The sequence below is a fragment of the Mytilus galloprovincialis genome, chromosome 6 (assembly GCF_965363235.1).
Source record: "Mytilus galloprovincialis chromosome 6, xbMytGall1.hap1.1, whole genome shotgun sequence".
NCBI classification, from domain to species: domain Eukaryota; kingdom Metazoa; phylum Mollusca; class Bivalvia; order Mytilida; family Mytilidae; genus Mytilus; species Mytilus galloprovincialis.
The window spans coordinates 26,511,336-26,532,692 of NC_134843.1; the positions used below are offsets into that span (position 1 = coordinate 26,511,336).

General features: G+C 32.4%; 1 protein-coding gene across 1 annotated transcript; it reads left to right on the forward strand.

Moving 5' to 3' along the window:
* The first annotated feature begins 2,956 nt into the window (after positions 1–2,956).
* Positions 2,957–16,432, forward strand: LOC143079266 (glutathione S-transferase kappa 1-like). The gene is made up of 8 exons (XM_076254508.1): positions 2,957–3,106; positions 7,645–7,729; positions 8,794–8,894; positions 9,405–9,533; positions 10,025–10,060; positions 10,497–10,613; positions 15,419–15,512; positions 16,247–16,432. Exons 1-8 carry the CDS (start codon positions 3,038–3,040, stop codon positions 16,294–16,296), a joined length of 681 nt encoding a protein of 226 aa, XP_076110623.1. The 5' UTR covers positions 2,957–3,037; the 3' UTR covers positions 16,297–16,432.
* Positions 16,433–21,357: the final 4,925 nt, after the last annotated feature.

Consider the following 21,357-nt stretch of genomic DNA (forward strand, 5'->3'; position numbering starts at 1 on the left):
ATTTCAACAGGAGTTCAACTGGACTTCAGCTGGACTTGAGACGTATTCCAGTCTGACTTTGAAAAGTCCAGTCTGACATGAGCCGTACACGTACTTTTTCTTATACTTCGGTTATTTGCCAGCCGGTATTTTCTTAAAAGTCCAACCGCACTTTTTGTAATTCTGACAAGAAAATAAACACGGCTGGACTTTTGAGGGAAATTATTCTTTCTGTAGATTGATCAGCAGGATTTTTGTCTTAGAAAATTTTACAGTCATTTATGAGCAGGAATTAAGACTTAGAAAATTTTCATCAGCCAAATCTGCCCTTACAGAAATAAAAAGTTTGTCACTAGGATTCTGTTCTTTGAAAGGAACAATTTCTTTCAAAATGGAAAAGAGTTATAAATGAAAATTTGCAAGTTATAATAATGATATCATATTCTTTTACAATATACTTTAAGATCAAACTATAAGATGTGATCTTTTCCCCTAAAATTTTCAATTCCATTATAACATATCTAAAATAAACTGTAAATGGAAAGTTGAAATTTAATATAGGTGATATAATTTTGATTGAATTATATACCAGTTAATATGTTTTCAACAATTATTTAACATTTTTACTTTTTCATGAAATAAAACCCCTAGCAAAATTACATCTATTAATTGGTTAAATTTATACATTTTCTAGTATATTTATATTTAATAAGATGAATGCATAAAATAAATAATTATCATCATTCTTTAATATCAATTAGAAACTTGAGCCATAACAGTGATTTAATAGCAGTAGTCTTGTGTTTTAGAAAAATAAAAAACTCAAAGAGATTTTGCAGTGCACTTTTTTTCATTCCTGCAGAAGGTGCAACAATAAACTAAGTTGGGGAAAAAGTTTGAGAACTTCCCCACAGGTAATAATTGTAGTGAGATGTGTTGATAGATGGACAATAGATACCTGACAATAATTGGTGATTTAAACTGTGTACCTGGGTGGACTAGATCATGGGAAACTCATAAATATTGAACGATCGAATAAAAGAGGGTGAGTTTGGGTAAATTCTGTCATCCTAGAATAAAGCAGCCAACAGGAAAGTCTCAATGTGCGCTAGGTCCAATTGGTCCGTTTTGCTTTTAAATTATTTTTCGGAATTATTTACAGAAATATAAAGGTGCACTTGATCAATTGTAAAGTTATAGAGTTTTGTGTATTCTTGTTGAAAGTATGAGTGCTACAGCACCAACAAAACTGATAGTTACATAGTTTTTAAAAGGTGCATTTTCTTTAAATTCCATTCCCAAAGTAAAAAGAAAATATTTGAAAAATAGAATGAAATTCAAAACAGTGTGGCTGTGGCCATTGATTGACACATTAAATTCATCCATTGACTGGAACAATTTAGTGAACGTTTGTATGTAACAACTACTGCTCACTATGTACTTTTTAAAGACACCTAAACTATGGGGTCACCAAAGGTTCTCAACACCTTAATAAAGTAATTCGAAAAACTAATCAGAAATAACACGATGTTTTGATTTATATCAATTATATAAATCAAAACATAAAGGTTATTCCTGATTAATTTTTTGAATTATTTTATAATTAAAGGCGTTAAGAAACCTTTGGTGACCCCACAGTTTAAATGTCTATCGTAGGTACGTCGTGAACAGTGGTCGTTACAGACAAACGTTCACGTAAATTGTCCCAGTCAATGGATGATTTAATGTGTCAATCAATGGCCACAGTCACACTGTTTTGAATTTCATTCTAAAAACCAAGGAAAACATGAGCAGCATTCCATAAAAACTCCACGAAAAAAAATAATAATTATATATATACTAACAAAGAAAATAAGAACTGCCATGAAAACAAAACAAACAATAAAAACCTAAATACATTACAGAACATCTTTTTAACAAAGAAAATAAGAACTGCCATGAAAACAAAACAAACAATAAAAACCTAAATACATTACAGAACATCTTTTTCAAGTGTTAACTGTTTGGTGTTTTTTTTTTTTTTTTTCTTAAATATTTATTTCAATGTTTCCCTTTAGTTATTTTCTTGATTTTATGTCTTTTATCAGTTTAGCTAGAATATAAATCAGTTATAATGATTTAAGGTCAAGAAGTGATCATTTGGATTTTAGAGTTGTGGCAACGAAGTTACCCCTGATCCGAGGATGTTTTTTTTTTTCAAATTTAAAATTAGAGGCGTTCACTCGTTTTACCTCATGTTTGCAAAAGACCTTGTTTCATTGATCTGATCATTGATAAGATTCAAAAAGATTCCTTGCCTCTTCCATTCCAAAGTTCTATATATATGCTTTTTCATATATATATATATATATATATGTACTAAAAGTTCCGAAATTATTTTGTGATTTTTATCAAAATCTTTTGTACGATTGCTGTCCTGGGTTAAAATATTTAATATTCTTCCCCCTAATTTATTGATCATTTAGATTTTCAACTGTTTTGATTAAACGTAATTGTATATCATATATTATATACATATCAAGTCAATATAATATGTCTACGACTCAAAATGATCTTACAAATTCCAAAATGTATATATTTTTTATGTAAAAGAAATTTCGAAGGGTAGAAGATCACAGCCGATAGTCCAAAATTATTGAATAAACGAATGCTCCCTCTTGTCCCCTTATGTCAAGTTAGGTCAATTGTCGTTCGTTCGTAAGATGATGAGAAACCTCTGTTTAGAGACAAACAATTTTAACTGAGATAAAATGAATAAGTTGTACTTATTATCTGAATAAAAAATGCACATGAATTTTGCAAGAGGCTATTCCCATGTGATAATTATGAATTATATTGATTAATGTGTTATGTTCAGTTGAGTTTACGAATTAGAACATTATTGTGGTAAATAAAGACTGGTCTAAACACTATATATTGACCTTATACTTCAGGATTATTGATCGTTACCCAACCATATACTATAAAAATAAAGAATGTAGATATCCACTTCGATTCTTTAGTTGTGCTAACAGTGAGAAAACGTACCAAATAACAAAATAGATTTAAATTTTCAATAATGTCGGACAAGAAAACAGTAGAATTGTATTACGATGTACTATCTCCATATTCATGGTTTGGATTTGAGGTGAGTTAGTATTTTGGGGGTTTTACGCTTTAGTGAAATAATAGTGAAAAAGTCAGACAATGGTTTTTTTTTTATTTTGCGAGAATACAGAGGATTACTGTCGACTTATAGCTCATTATAAGCTAAGCTACAAGTCGACAGTTATCCTTACTATAAGCTCTGTTGGGATTTCAAAATCTATCTTCCTTGGACATTTGGGTTTATGCATATTAGAGAACATTAACGTCAGGCATTAAAAAGGGGAGCACCAACCATTTGAGTTTCTAATACAATTATGGCGATTTTCTGAACATTTGACATATTCATTGATGTTTAGAAATTGCTTAAATGCAATGTCGTTGGATTCAAACAAAATTGAGCAAACAAAATGAATCGGAATGAATCAGATCTTGTATCAAGTGTATCTCTTAGAACAACGTTTAACACAGTATACATATAAAAATTTGAAGTAATGTATAATCATTTAAAAAATCATATTTCAGTATTTAATTTAGAACATTTCACCACCTTGGGATTTAAATGTTTTTAAACCAAAACTAGGTATTATTGAAGTTAATCTGTATGTTCTTATTATTGACCTTAAAGCGGACTAATACTTTATAAAAAAAATAACATTTCAGTTATATTAATTCAGCCGGTCCACTTCCGGTGAAAAGTACAATGTGTCTAAATTCACAAAGAAAATTTACAAAAAAAGAAATAACATTTCAGTTATATTAATTCAGCCGGTACACTTCCGGTGAAAAGTACAATGTTTTTAAATTCACAAAGAAAATTTACAAAATAGTTTTTGTGTCATGTCTAAGCTACCAAGACGAGACGTGCGATTAAAAAATCGATCCTATGTAGATTGTAAACAAACTATCTGTTGTTTCTGGATACAAGGTTATTTCCTGAGATACTTGGTTTATTACACACATCTTTATACTTAAGAATTGAATGCTTCTTTTTGTAACTTTATTGGGGTGTAAAAGCGTTGACCGAAGTACATTTTGTATGAAGCGCGGAAGCGCTTCATTCTAAAAATGTGCGCATGGTCAACGCTTTTACAACCCTATGAAGTTACAAAATGAAGCATTCAATACTTATAATTACATTTTTTAGCTAGGATCATGAAAACACGATTTACATCAAGTTTTTATTTAATTTACCTGTGCACTTTATTATGGGACCTCGTGTCATCATGAATGATAAGTTTTATTGTGTGATACAACTGCTTAAGGATTAACACGTGATGTGCAGTTTGCCAATCATAATAATGTATTATAATGAAACATACATCTAATGTAATTATTTAAGAATTGAATGCTCTTTTTTGTAAATTTATTGGGGTGTAAAAGCGTTGACCGAAGTACATTTTGTATGAAGCGCGCGGAAGCGCTTCATACTAAAAATGTGCGCACGGTCAACGCTTTTACAACCCTATAAAGTTACAAAAAAAAGCATTCAATACTTATAATTACATTTTTACCTATAGGATCATGAAAACACACCTTTTATCAAGATTTTATTTCATTTACCTGTGCACTTTATTGTGGGACCTCGTGTCATCATGAATGAAAAGTTTTATTGTGTGATACAACTGCTTAAGCAATAACACTTGATGCACAGTTAGCCAATCAGAATAACGTATTACAGTGAAACTTACATTTAATGTAATTATAAGAAGATAATTTAAATATTTTTCTTTCTAATTTTCCTACTTATCTGGTTGAAAGTCCCTTTGGTATCGGTCGTTTGCCTCTCTTTTGTATCAATTAATTTTGCGAAAGTGTAACTGTAAAACATCTTATGAAATTAACGGTCTTACTCGTTATAATATAACATTTTTAAAGTATTATAGATGAATATATAAACATCTGTGCTATTTTTTTGATTCCTACATCTAACTTCATATTCGAAGTCAAAGTTAGTGTCCAATAATTTGAAGTCATAGTTAGTGTCTGCCTAAAAAAAACCATTTATATAGATATAGGGAGATGTGGTGTGAGTGCCAATGAATGGCTTTGGAATGAGCTGCCAGATGAGCTTCGAAAGCTATCATCTTTAAATCAATTCAAGAACTTGATAAATTCTTGGTCTGGCAGCTCATGTCAATGCTTTGCCTGCAAAACCACTTAATCTATGTTCATTATTTTTTTGGTTTGTTGCTTTATTTTCAGCATGGCAAATTTATTTTATTATCTTTACTATAGTGCTTCTGCTGCTTTGTGCTAATTTTAGAAACTTTATGTGCTTTTAATGTGCTTTCTATGTGCAAACCTATTTATTTGTGCTTTTGTTTTAATCTCATAATTGCATGTATCAGTATGTGTTTAACTTATACGATGCTTAAAGAACTTTTGTGCTGCATGGTTATATACTGATATGAACTCTTGCTTTATATGTTTAATGTTGTGTGCATGACTCGATATGTATGTTTTGTTTTACTTGTTGTTATGTCGGTTTTAAAAGCTCTTCAGAGCTTATGTTTGTAATTGCTTGCTTATACCGACTCTAAATAAAGCTTTATGTCTTATGTCTTATGTCTTATGACAACTCTCCATCCAAATAACAATTTATAAAAGTAAACCATTATAGGTCAATGTACGGCCTTCAACACGGAGCCTTGGCTCACACCGAACAAAAAGCTACAAAGGACCCCAAAATAACTAGTGTAAAACATTCAAACGGGAAAACCAACGGTCTAATCTATATAAAAAACGAGAAACAACGAGAAACACGTATAAATTACATAAACAAACGACAACTACTGTACAACAGATTCCTGACGTAGGACAGGTGCAAATATTTGCAGCGGGATTAAACGTTTTAATGGGTACCAAACCTTCTCCCTTTTTCTGAAACAATAGCATAACATCACAACATAGAAAACACACGATAAAATATCAAGTGGAAGGCTTAACTCAACCAAAAAAACGTAAATTAACACACTATGAACGAATAAATTTGATATGCGATACATGAGTGCAATTGCATAGTTAGTAAAATGTTAGGGACAAACATACAAGGCCAAAAAGCAAACAAAAAAGTCCAAACAAAGCCATGGCAAAACACCACCGCGAAATATTTAACCCTTCGAAAATAATCACTTTAGAAAAAAAAACGGTTTTTTATCTACAGGTAAATGAAAAATAACTTTGTCGTTTTAGGTATACTACTCATGTGTATAAAATTCTACCAATAATTAGGAATACCAAGAAACTTATGTCATATAAATACATAATTTAACACTAGATACAAATTGGGGTGAATATCAACAATAAAACTATACAATTAGAGCTAGCTAAAACTTCCCTGTACAGATTTAAGAAGAATAATCTTGATGTTCATACAAATGTAGTACGAAGAAGTGAAAATTAGTAGATATTTCAAATAATCAAAGCTGGTATATATAGACAAGATCCATATTAAAATAAAATAACAAAAAACATTATTAAAAGTATCAACAGGTCCAATTAACAAGAAAATACGATTTGAGAGTACTCGCAGTTACTGACAGCTATTTAAAAGCCAAAAAACAATTAATAATTAAAAAAATCATGCGTCAGAGACTAAAATCAACTAAAACACATCCCAGGGATTTAGTATTTTAACGTCATGAACAGTCAGAGAAGACATGACTTGTGCAATGCCAAAAAATAAATGTATCGACAGGTAGTAGGATAGTGAGGAGCGACTTCTTTAGAGATAAAAAAAAAATAACGTGTTTGTGTCTCTGTACATCCCGCCTCAAAAGAAGATACAATTTAGTTATGTTTTAATTTGCTAATGACAAAATCGATATTAGTGCCAATGTAAACTATATTCAGAGATTTGATTACAATATTGGTACGATAACCCTTACTTATCAGTTTGTTAAAAGGTTCGATGAGTTTACATGTGTTTATTTGAGCGGTTAGGATTATGTTTATTTTGCATCTCCGGAATGATGTTTTCTTCACAAGTGATAACAAAATTCCCAATGACAATTCAAATTGATTGTTTTAGCTTTCATTTTAGACAAAAGAATCAGTTATGAAAGAAAAAAATATTTAAAAAAAAATATATCAAATTTTAATGTTTACTTTATTCTAAACTATTTATGTTACAATTGAAGAAACCTGCATGCACAACAATATTTGCCAGATCTGTTGAAACTATAGTTCTCAGATTGCGGATGTGGGATCGTAGAAGGCATAACATTGGAAATATGTATAGACAATGTGTTCATATATATTTCATGTTTGGAATCCCGCCTCAAATTTCAACAATCTTGATTCAATTCCTGATATGAGGCATACGTCATTAGGCTACTGACCCAAAAATACACAAAAATCAACAAAAGACATCAATATGTACATATCGGATCTTCCACAATAAACAGCTTCCTATACAAAATATTCAGCAGTTGATCGGTCAGAGTCTATGAAAGTTGTTGATAAAAAATTTAACAATGATAGCCAAGTCTGCTATTTGAATTTTCTGCTATTATGAACGCCTCGTCTACATTTTTGGGCGGTTTAAAGTGTAATCTACTGTTATTTGTATACTTATAGATTCTGGAACGTTATGTATCTAAATGGAAGAAGATGGACCTAAAATTGAAACCGGTCTCATTAGGTGATATAATGAAAGCATCAGGTAATTGCAGAGGTTTGGGAAGTAGTAAAATGTTAATTCCTCTCAAAGCACCTAATTTTATTGCATTATTTACTTATGACTGATATTATGATTTCTATTATAAAAAGGAGATGTGGTATAATTACCAATTAAAACAACAGAGGAAGATAAAAGCAAGTAAGTATTCCAAGTATTGAAATCGAGAAAGGGCGGTACCGGACCATTCAAGCTGATATACGACTTTGTAAAGTTTGCGGAACTGGAGCCGTAGAAGACGAAAAACACTGTGTATTACATTGCCCTTCCTATTCATTACAGAGAAATAGTATGTGTATGGACTGTCAGAGTTATAACTGTAATTTTGATTATATGTCTGATCCGGATAAATAAAATTTTTACTTATGATATAATGTTAAAATAGTGTCAAAATTTATCACTTAGTCTAACATTTCTAATATTTGAACACAAACATTAATGAGAAAAAAATTAACTACTTGTTTATTGTATAATTTAATTGATATCTGATACTCATAACATATAATTATGAGAAGCAATTTAGTCCATAATAAGAGATGGACGAAAGATACCAAAGGGACAGTCAAACTCATAAATCTAAAACAAACTGACAACGCCATGGCTAAAAATGAAAAGGAGAAACAAACAACAGCACACACGACACAACATAGAAAACTAAAGAATAAACAACACGAACCCATAAGCCTATGAAGGCTGACTTACAACAAAATGTGTTTCATATTTGTATTATTGTGTTATATCAGGTTGCACTTTAATAAAACAATATAGATGTCTACTGACTGCGCTAAAAAAAATAATACTAAGTGGCTCTATTTAATTATGACTTGGTTGTAGGTTACAGCCATTTTGGATTTCGATTTAAGTCCTAAACAATACCTGTAACTGGTATTGATTACATTATCTTTAGATTGTCTTGAAAATATATGAAACATTTGCCGCTGGACGTTAATCAATTACAATCAATGAATCATTATATATTCGTCGCAAGACTGGACCTATTTCTACATTTCAATTCTGTTCGACAGTGGCTATTTTTTCTTCCTTTGCAGATAATCAGCCTCCTGGTGTTAATCCAATCAAAATGCAATACATAGGAAAAGATCTAATGAGACTCGCAAAACACACTCAAATACCAATGAAAATTCCTTCTGTAAGTAAAAAGTAAAAAGAAAATCATTTTATGTGAATAAATAGTATTTCGTTCACCATTCATACTCTTCAACTTTGTACTTGTTTTGCTTTATAACTTTTATTTATCATAAGACATTGAACATTAAATCAATAACAATTTAGATGAACACATGGAGGTCTCGCAATATTTTACAGAAAAGAGAAAGATGGTCAGAGAGTGCAGAACAAAGGTCCAAACATAGAATAGAGAAAAATAAGCAAAAAGACCCCCTTCTAAAATTGTATCAATTCATGTTAAACATATTTCTGAAAAGGGGTTTCTGATTTTTTAAATCATGAATTTGCATGAATGATATCCAACAACACATAAACAGCATAAGATCATCAATGATGTCAATACAAAATTTTATTTTTTGTGTTATAATTTACTAGTAGTTTTAGTTTCCAATATTTATAACAATAGGGTTTATTTCTTTAAAAAAAAAAACACAAAAAAAACACGTCGATTAAAGACTAAGATTTATTTTAGAACCCGGAGGAGGTGATATTTAAAAAAGGTTCAAAGTCAGCCATGTTGTTTGTAACTGCAGTAGATATGGATTACCAAGAATACACAGAGGAACTTTCCCGCCAGTTTTGGATGAGAGTATGGAGCAGAGTAAGAGAAAATATTCATTAGATGTAACGTGTGTATCTACAAAACCTTCCAAACATTCATGTTAAATTGTTCATTCTGGTTATTTCTACACATTTGTTTTAGTCATAATGAATGTAAAAACAGAAATACATAAATTTAAGGCCTGTTCTAATATGACCGATAATAAAAGATTAAACTATAAAACTACACGATAGGTTGAAATACCGTAGAAAGGAGTATGCGCAAAGGAATTTCGTCAACAAGCTATCCTCAGGCTGACAGCAGTACAGTTTTAGTACTGACACTTTTGTCTGATTTTTAAATGAATTTTAACTGTAGCGGAATTAATTACTTTAACTCGATCTTTCGCCAATATATAAAGTATTTCAGGTGACATAAATATTTTAGTAAACCAACATTTAAGAAATATATAATGCGTGCCATATTGCCTTCTTCTGCAATCAAGACCTTAAAACTCGATCGATAACATTGTATGTTTGTTTTACTTTCAGGATGAAGGAATAACAGAAGATACACATTTCACACAGGTATTTACCAAAATTTTACACAACAAAATGTAATAATCGGAATTGCTTAATTATCAATGTAGTACCTCCTTGTAGTTTTGATGATTGGTACTTTTCGATGTTGTTTTTATCTCTGCTTTTGGTTTTTGTCGTTTTTTCAATGATTTGTCCGTTTTTACTAAACATACTTGAAACTTTCAAACTTTATGCTTAAATCTTATAAGGTACTCAAAAATATAACTTTCATAATAGCAATTTATATTTTTCAATGTTGTGCACTGAGATTTAACACAATACATAGGAAACAAGATGTCAAGTATTCCCAAATGTCTTTTAAAAGAATTGAAACGAACTAAGTATAAGCTAGATACTGGAGTTAAAATTATTATTTTAAGAATGAAAACGTACTTGAATAATGTTATATATTTATTTGACTATAATTATAATCTTTTTGCAGGCAGCAAAGAAGGCAGGAATGAAAGATGACATCATCAAAAAAGCATTAAAAAGATCAAAAGACAAAGATGTTGCTGACAGACTGCAAGCTTTTGCTGATGAAGCACGGGCTAATGGGGTAGGTTATACTTATACAAATGAAGAGGCATCGGTTAAGCTTATAGGTAATAAGTCAATGATTGATTGGACATTGGTCCCTGGGAAAGAAAAATGGCAAGTGAGACATTGGCTTATGGGAAATGAAACGCCTGATGAAACATTGGCTTATGGGGAAAGTATAAACGCTGATGAGGCTTTGACGGGCTAATAAATAAAAGGATTTAGGGAAGGTAAATGACTGGTGATGCATTGGCTTATGTGGTTTTGTAAGATGTCGAAATTATGGAGTATATTTCTATTAAACGTATATGGCTGATAATGCGTTGGCTAATTGGATAGATTATACGTTAATGGTTGATGATGCATTTACTTATGGGATATGTTACACATTAAATTTTTATGAGTCATTGGGTATTCGGATAGGTTATACGTCAATGGTTGATGAGGTATTTGCTAGCGGTAAAGGTTATGCGTCAATGGTTGATGAGGTATTTGCTAGCGGTATAGGTTATGCGTCAATGGTTTATGAGGTATTTGCTAGTGGTATAGGTTATGCGTCAATGGTTGATGAGGTACTTGCTAGCGGTATAGGTTATGCGTTGATTGTTGATGAGGTATTTGCTAGTGGTATTGGTTATGCGTCAATGGTTGATGAGGTATTTTTTAGTGGTATAGATTATGCGTTGATGGCTGATGAGGTATTTGCTAGCGGTATAGGTTATTATAGGATTAAACACATTTTATAGAGGTTATTGATGTGTAAACCGGAGCGATTAACTCACAAACTGAATAAAGTCCGAAGGACTTTTATGTCAAGTTTGTGAGTAAGAGACCCGGTTTACACATCAATAACCTCTAGAAAAAATGTGTTTAATCCTTATAATTCTTCAGCCAAACATACGCGATTATTAATTTACATTATTTGTTTGATGGCTACGATATTTACCATGCATCAAAAGCACATTTGCATCTCGTAACTAAGGAGCACGCCGCCATCTTGACTTTCTAAAAACCATCAATGTCCGATAAATGCAACAAAATCTAAAATGAAATAGCACCTACCTCACAAACTTCATTTAAATTAGATATTATCCGAATTTGAAGCGTACACGTAACGAAATAATATTTCCCTTGAAAATTTTCATTCGTTTGACGTCGTGTTTTGCCCTGACGTAAATTCGCCAAATCCTTCATGAAATTTCGCGGAACTTTATTTAAATTTTATTTTTATACATTTTCGAAGCTTTACTGCATCTATTTTATTTCTTTGTTTTGTTATATATGCATTAGAATACAGACAACTGTTATGCAATTGTTTTATAATCTCAATTTGCTGAAAATCCCATTATCCTGCAAGAACGTGTATCGCGCATGAATAAATTACGAAAGTAGTTTCGGAAACATGGTTTATCGAAGTGTAAACCAAGAGAAAAATTCTAATTGACCAATCCAATTCAAATATTTATAGATATGCAAATGATATAAGAATTATACGTCAATGGTTGATTGGATATTTTCTAGTGGTATAGGTTATGCGTCAATGGTTTATGAGGTATTTGCCAGCGGTATAGGTTATGCGTTGATGGTTCATGATGTATTTGCTAGTGGTATAGGTTATGCGTCAATGGTTGATGAGGTATTTGCTAGCAGTATAGGTTATGCGTTGATGGTTGATGAGGTATATGCTAGTGGTATAGGTTATGCGTTAATGGTTGATGAGGTATTTGCTAGCAGTATAGGTTATGCGTTGATTGTTGATGAGGTATTTGCTAGCGGTATAGGTTATACGTCAATGGTTGGTGGGTATTTCCTAGTGGTATAGGTTATGCGTCAATGGTTGATGAGGTATTTGCTAGTGGTAAAGGTTATGCGTCAATGGTTTATGAGGTATTTGCTAGCGGTATAGGTTATGCGTTGATGGTTGATGATGTATTTGCTAGTGGTATAGGTTATGCGTTAATGGTTGATGAGGTATTTTCTAGCAGTATAGGTTATGCGTTGATTGTTAATGAGGTATTTGCTAGTAGTATAGGTTATGCGTTAATGGTTGTTGAGGTATTTGCTAGCGGTAAATGTTATGCGTCAATGGTTGATGAGGTATTTGCTAGTGGTATAGGTTATGCGTCAATGGTTGATGAGGTACTTGCTAGCGGTATAGGTTATGCGTTGATTGTTGATGAGGTATTTGCTAGTGGTATTGGTTATGCGTCAATGGTTGATGAGGTATTTGCTAGCGGTATAGGTTGTGCGTCAATGGTTGATGAGGTATTTGCTAGCGGTATAGGTTATGCGTCAATGGTTGATGAGGTATTTTTTAGTGGTATAGATTATGCGTTGGTGGCTGATGAGGTATTTGCTAGCGGTATAGGTTATTATAGGATTAAACACATTTTATAGAGGTTATTGATGTGTAAACCGGAGCGATTAACTCACAAACTGAATAAAGTCCGAAGGACTTTTATGTCAAGTTTGTGAGTAAGAGACCCGGTTTACACATCAATAACCTCTAGAAAAAATGTGTTTAATCCTTATAATTCTTCAGCCAAACATACGCGATTATTAATTTACATTATTTGTTTGATGGCTACGATATTTACCATGCATCAAAAGCACATTTGCATGTCGTAACTAAGGAGCACGCCGCCATCTTGACTTTCTAAAAACCATCAATGTCCGATAAATGCAACAAAATCTAAAATGAAATAACACCTACCTCACAAACTTCATTTAAATTAGATATTATCCGAATTTGAAGCGTACACGTAACGAAATAATATTTCCCTTGAAAATTTTCATTCGTTTGACGTCGTGTTTTGCCCTGACGTAAATTCGCCAAATCCTTCATGAAATTTCGCGGAACTTTATTTAAATTTTATTTTTATACATTTTCGAAGCTTTATTGCATCTATTTTATTTCTTTGTTTTGTTATATATGCATTAGAATACAGACAACTGTTATGCAATTGTTTTATAATCTCAATTTGCTGAAAATCCCATTATCCTGCAAGAACGTGTATCGCGCATGAATAAATTACGAAAGTAGTTTCGGAAACATGGTTTATCGAAGTGTAAACCAAGAGAAAAATTCTAATTGACCAATCCAATTCAAATATTTATAGATATGCAAATGATATAAGAATTATACGTCAATGGTTGATTGGATATTTTCTAGTGGTATAGGTTATGCGTCAATGGTTTATGAGGTATTTGCCAGCGGTATAGGTTATGCGTTGATGGTTCATGATGTATTTGCTAGTGGTATAGGTTATGCGTCAATGGTTGATGAGGTATTTGCTAGCAGTATAGGTTATGCGTTGATTGTTGATGAGGTATATGCTAGTGGTATAGGTTATGCGTTAATGGTTGATGAGGTATTTGCTAGCAGTATAGGTTATGCGTTGATTGTTGATGAGGTATTTGCTAGTGGTATAGGTTATACGTCAATGGTTGGTGGGTATTTCCTAGTGGTATAGGTTATGCGTCAATGGTTGATGAGGTATTTGGTAGTGGTAAAGGTTATGCGTCAATGGTTTATGAGGTATTTGCTAGCGGTATAGGTTATGCGTTGATGGTTGATGATGTATTTGCTAGTGGTATAGGTTATGCGTTAATGGTTGATGAGGTATTTTCTAGCAGTATAGGTTATGCGTTGATTGTTAATGAGGTATTTGCTAGTAGTATAGGTTATGCGTTAATGGTTGTTGAGGTATTTGCTAGCGGTAAATGTTATGCGTCAATGGTTGATGAGGTATTTGCTAGTGGTATAGGTTATGCGTCAATGGTTGATGAGGTACTTGCTAGCGGTATAGGTTATGCGTTGATTGTTGATGAGGTATTTGCTAGTGGTATTGGTTATGCGTCAATGGTTGATGAGGTATTTGCTAGCGGTATAGGTTGTGCGTCAATGGTTGATGAGGTATTTGCTAGCGGTATAGGTTATGCGTCAATGGTTGATGAGGTATTTTCTAGTGGTATATGTTATGCGTTGATGGTTGATGAGGTATTTGCTAGCGGTATAGGTTATACGTCAATGGTTGATGGGATATTTTCTAGTGGTATAGGTTATTCGTCAATGGTTTATGAGGTATTTACTAGTGGTATAGGTTATGCGTTGATGGTTGATGATGTATTTGCTTGTGGTATAGGTTATGCGTTAATGGTTGATGAGGTATTTGCTAGCGGTAAAGGTTATGCGTCAATGGTTGATGAGGTATTTGCAAGTGGTATAGGTAATGCGTTGATGGTTGATGAGGTATTTGCTAGTTGCATAGGTTATGCGTCAATGGTTGATGAGGTATTTGCTAGTGGTATTGGTTATGCATCAATGGTTGATAAGGTATTTGCTAGTGGTATAGGTTATACGTCAATGGTTGATAAGGTATTAGCTAGTGGTATAGGTTATGCGTCAATGGTTGATGAGGTATTTGCTAGCGGTATAGGTTATGCGTCAATGGTTGATGGGGTATTTGCTAGTGGTATAGGTTATACGTCAATGGTTGATGAGGTATTTGCTAGCGGTATAGGTTATGCGGTGATGGTTGATGAGGTATTTGCTAGTTGTATAGGTTATGCGTTAATGGTTGATGTGGTATTTGCTAGTGGTATAGGTTATGCGTCAATGGTTGATATTTTCAAGGGAAATTAGCCTTTAGTATCTGATATATTTTGTCTTCGAAAAACATAGCTTATAATAACGTATCATCACATTTAAACTTATTCGCCTCTTTTATAACAATTTCAAGAACTATTTCAATTGAAAACTTTTTTTCCTCATTATTTGACTACTAATAAGACATTTTGACGTTATTTATATTTATAATGCAGGCATTTGGGGCACCAACAATGATTGTTCATGTAAATGGCGAAAAGGAAATGTTATTTGGTTCAGATAGATTTAATATTCTAGCTGAAATGTTGGGTAAGTAATAATCTAATGATGTGACCTTTATTAATTTATTATGAAAAAAGAATTGTAAACAACAGATTAATTTCCGAACTAGTTGTATTTTTAGGGAGGGGGGATCTTTTATCAACATGTCGTTAAAATTTGGTTGATGAGATACATCATTTCAAACCTGGACAAATAAATTCGATCTTTCGAACATATTTAATTTGTATGATCCTACTATCGACGAGAGCAAGTAAATACTACATGTAGTAGTATTTTCAAACTTAGTTTTAAACTTTTTTTTATCGAATTGATTATAATAAATCATAAAAAAAAATCCAAGTGAGATATTCTTCATTGTTTGCTATAAACAGAAGAAGGTATATTAAGTAATTGTCCGATTGAATACTTTATTAAAACTATTGGCGTTGGCGCGGTGACAAGTGAGCAGTCTAATCCTATGTCTCTGAAAACTGGGACAACACATGAAGTATATTTATCAATGCAATTGCGACCAAACGAAAACATAGCCAAATGAAAGCAGCATACTGTCTTTTATAATAGGCAGGTGTTTATACGATATGACAAGTTCTAAATCATCCAGTCTATAAAACTTTTATTATTCCACTGATAGATATACAAACACGAATGGAATACTCAAACATTAATATTCAAAAATAAGGGAAATGAATGGAAATTTCATTTAGCCATTTTCGGTTTATCAGACTATCAGTAAGTAACTTAGATATTTTCTCTTTTTGCAGGTGAGAAATATGATGGACCGCAGAATCAAATATCAAAGAATAAAGTATAAGACGACCGTGTAGTAGTAGATGCATTTCTATTTTGACAAATATTTACTTGATACTATAAAAAATAGTATTTATTAATTGTGCTGGTAACTTATTTCATTATTGTATATACTGTCATTAAAATGATTTTCACTTCGATTCAACTTTTTTCAATAAAGAATAAACAATATTGGGCTTATGAAATACGAAGATTTAAATAAGAATTCGATTTAGGTTATTTAGGTGGATTGGATGAGAAGAAAATAACAAAAATTCATATAATTGAAAATCGAAAAATACCATGATTCAGAAGGGTTAAACGTTTTACATTCAGAATTTCCACAAGTCATTTAGTTTTATTAAATATTGGAAGAGAAATCCTCAAACCTAGAGAATTCAATTTATTCAGGACAGAAGCAGCAGGCAGTTCCTATAAAAGAGAGACGAAAGATACCAAAGTCAAACTCATAAATCGAAAATAAACGCCTGGCTAAAAATGAAAGAAGACAAACAGACAAACACTAGAACACATGACACAACATAGAAAACAAAAGAATAAGCAACACGAACCCCTCCCAAAAACTAGGTGTTTACTTATCTCAAGTGCTCCGGAAGAGTAAGCAGATCCTGCTCAACATGTGGCACCCGTCGTGTTGCCTATGTTATAACAAATCCTGTAAATAGTCTAATTCGGTAGGTCACATTCATGAAAGGGAAGGGAATTGTAGTTACGACGCAAGAAACATATCCGATATAATTTGTGAAACGGTTATTCCATAACGGTCAACCAACTCGTGATGGCGTCCGTAAAATTTACGAAGGGATGATTTCAACTTCACCATTTGGAACTCTTGGTTTAATAGCTTCCTTGAGAGCAGCAGCCCTCTATCAAGGAAATCATGATAGGAAATACAAGCACAGGGATATCGTATCAATTGGGAGATATATACCCTGTATGCAGGTACTGCTGGAATGTTGCTACTTAGAAATGGAAAATTCACAATTGGAAAGCTGAAATTATCTCTTTTGTCGTAAAGTTTTGTTTTCAACCGACCCTTATTGTCAATTTCTAGATGTAAGTCAAGATATGAGGCCGACTTAACTGTATCTGTTGTATCCTTTATCTCTGTAGTTCGATGGGATAGATGCGTTCAACAGTCACCAAATTTTGAATTATTTAGTGAAAGAACGTCATCTATATAGCGGAAAGTGGAGTTAAAGGATATTGCTAACTTCTTATCTTTCTTCCAAAGAAGTTCCTGTATGAAGTCAGCCTCATAATAATAAAGAAACAAGTCGGAAAGAAGAGGGGCACAACTGGTTCCCATTTGAATGCCGACAGTCTGTTGAAAAAAAAAGTTCTCCGAACGTAACAAATATGTTGTCAATTAAAAATTAAAGCATCTTGATAATGTCAGTTTCAGAGAATTTTTTGTTTGAATCAGGGTGATCCTTTGCAAAGTAGGATTTATCCCTCTCTAAGACAAGATACTTGTATTTACGTTGGTCATTCTTTTTTATGAAACAAATCAATACCAACTCTTTCAGTTTGTATTTTAGTTTGGAATGTGGAATACTTGTGTACAGTGTAGAAAAGTCAAACGTTTTATTACTCTTGCAAGATGAAAGAGAGTTAGATCGTATGTACTCTAAAAGATCTTTGGAATTTTTAAGTATCCACATCTGATTCACGCCACTTCTAGAATAGGCAGTTTCACAATAACTTTGGAGCCCGGCTTTGATTGCTCATAAAATAGATGTTAATAATTTAAAAAGTTGTTGACATAGGGAGAAATACACAAAAAATATTCCAGACATTAAACGTAATGTATCAATAGTTTCAAACCAAAAAAAGCGTTCGGTTTTTCAAAAGCTATCCCCCGAAAACAGTAATGAGTCATATTTATCGATCGATTTTGGCAATATGGATAAACATGTTTGCCCCAACTATTTAGAAGATACTCTTCTTGGGAGCATCTGCTTTTAAGATTAAATGTCGTTCTGTCTATATAGAAATGGTAGTCTCACTCCAATCCCCATATTGTCTTGGGGTTTGTTTTAATCGTGTTGTTTTTATTGCCTCTTGACTCTTTTCAATTTAAGTCATAGAATTATACTGGTTTTTTTTAAATTATATATTCTAACTGCATCTGTTCAACATTTCCCCCATTTGGCATTTTTCTTATTCATGGTAGCATCAACAAAATAGTTTTCGACTTACAAAAATTGATTGCCTTGGTTCCGACGCCTAGGAAGGAAACCACGAAAACATTCTAGATCACAACAAATAATGCCGAGTTAAGTATTTTTCAAATTACATCGGACATTATTAAAAATAATCAGAAACTGCAGTAATCAGCAAAAATTATCAGCATTTAAAAATCTACAGAAAAGTCACATTAGATTGAAATCGTTAATTGACTCTTTGAAACGATAGTGACTGGCAATGCTAGTCATATAACATGTATAAGACATTTAAGGAAGCAAGCTATCATTATCCTTTAACATCTCGTTCCGCCTTATACATAATGCTCTCACTAAATATTCCAAATGTTGAAAGCTTCTGTCCTATAGAACTTGAAAGAAAGAACAACACAGATACAGTTAATTTCACCTTTTATATTGACGTGTGTATTACGAAATTGACAATGAAGATTGGTTGAAAACAAAATTTTACGACGAAATGGAGGTCTAAATTCCCAATTGTGAACTTTCGATTTCAATGTAACAACATTCCATCAGCCCAGTATATGAGGTATATATCTCCAAGTTTATTCGATATTCCAGAGCTAACTTTTCCTATAAGGATTTCCTTGGCAGAGGATTGCTGTCCCTTTGAAGGTTTTACGGACGCAATAGGTTGGTTATCTATCTTGAAAAGTCTTTTTTACAGATGATCACGGATATGTTTTACTTGTTGTAACAACAATCTCGTCTTCTTTTTTCTCGATTGGGACATGACCGAATTTGTCTTTACCTTTAAAAATTGACGGGTTCCACTAGCACAGTGTAGATACTATTCTGTACGCTATCCGGAAGTCGAGATTTTCGAAGCGATGATTTCCAACTGGCTAACAGGACGGTTTTGCCTACGGTAACTTTTCTCATCATTTGTTTACTCCTATATCTACAAAGTGCTTTGAACATCGTCAAGGTATATATAGCATCATAAATATGAGATACTGTAACAAAAACATGCATTAGAATATAAAATATACGTGTGCATCACATCAACTTGGTAGAAAAAAGTGAAATCGATGGACAATTTTGCTCTCGTAGTACAAAGCAAATAATCTTTTATTGCAAATATTTGCATCAGTTTACAGTTAAATATATACTGTTTCAATATTCTTTTCGTATTTAAGTAGAATATTCGTATTTCCCATAAAAAATATGTTTTCCTTGAGGATCTAAAAATCAATTACTGTACGATCAGTCTAGAACTGACTGTATTCTAGAAGCGATTTCAGATTTTTTGACTGTATGACCAGTCGTGATTTTGAAGAAAAAACAACAGCAATTTGAATGTATAGACGTGTATATGTGATATTATGAACTATCCAGGTAACTATAACGTGTAATTACTTTCATCGGAAAATACAAATATATTTCTGATGAGTTTTTTAGATGACAAAATAATTGTATTTTTGTTCCATCAGTCTTATTTAAAATCAAATGCCTAAAAAGTAATACATGATTCGCTTGTGGACTTTGTAATAGTGTATCGTTACAGTTAACTGTTTATAGCTATTACATTTTTAAAATTTTTATTTACACCGTCCTCCGTTGACCAATTGATGATAACATAAATCAAGCTTGTCTCTTTTAAAATAACAAAAATTAGATAAAGACAGCTTTGCGTAGGGGGTTAATTCATGTGATATAATTTTGGTAAGTTTACAGAAATAGAAGGTCCATAATGCATTAATCGAGTAAAAATGGAGCAATTTCAGAAAACTTTAATGATTGGTTTAGGAGGTGTTGGAAATACCTGATAGGTGCCCCATATAATGCAATGTTCAAGTCCGTATCTTATATAAAGTAACCCCATAAAAGATTTTAACTAAAATTCGAAATAGACGGTGCACAATACAGTCATTATCATTTATGATAAGGAATCCGAATAAGATTAATTAATAGTTATATCAATGACGGATTCAAATAAAGGGGATCCGGCAGTTTGAAACCCTTTTTTAACTATCAATGCATTTGTATGGGAACATATATTTGAAATCCCCTTTTCTCCTGGATTGAACCCCTCTCCATTTAAAAATGGCCGGAATCCCCAATGTATATAAAGTGGTTTATGAGGAGATGCGCGTACAAAACCGGCGAAACATATTGTACCGTTCCAACGGACGAACGGAAAGACGGACTTCTTTATCACTATAACCCCCAGCTTGACAAAATGGTGTACAATTGAGTGTCAAAGAGACAGCTCTACATCTTAAACCAGTTGTAGAAACTGTGATCAATTTTAGGCTACAGTGCGGCCTCGAATGTGTGTAAATACATGCATTTTTATATAACAACTAAATCTGTGTTTGTACAATTTTAAGTATAACGGAGGACATTTCTGAAACTTATATACTAGTATACATCAAACCTTCCTCTTATTTTAGCAACATTTAAACATCCTTATACTTAATTTAGAAAGTCGAGTACACCCTTTTAAGCTTAAAAATGTTTCATAAGTTTTCAGGATGTGAATGTATTGAAGTATATTTGTGTTATTTAGAAAAATGCCTCCTTCTAATGTATCGTAAATAACTTCGAAATCACCACTAGAATACAGTGACATTAAGACTGATCATACAGTTTTAAAATATACAAGCGAGACTGATCGTACAGTGAGAAATTCAAACAAGTGTAATTTTCTTATTTCTGGGTTCAAAGATCTGGTTGAAACTTTTACCACCACTTGAAATATACTTCATTTAGTTAATTAAGTGCTGGTTTTTACGTTAATTTGTACACTAAGAGGGTAAAAAGATTGTTTTTAGGTTCGCCGACTGATTTTTCTGAGTGATGCACTTGAAAATCTCTTGATAAAGGCTAAGATACAAATAATGAATGTGCGGAAT

Coding starts and splice junctions, on each gene's coding strand:
- LOC143079266 (XM_076254508.1), top strand. CDS start 3,038: ATGTCGGACAAGAAAACAGTAGAATTGTATTACGATGTACTATCTCCA. Junction 3,107..7,644: donor ATTCATGGTTTGGATTTGAG/GTGAGTTAGTAT, acceptor GTATACTTATAG/ATTCTGGAACGTTATGTATC. Junction 10,061..10,496: donor AAGATACACATTTCACACAG/GTATTTACCAAA, acceptor ATCTTTTTGCAG/GCAGCAAAGAAGGCAGGAAT.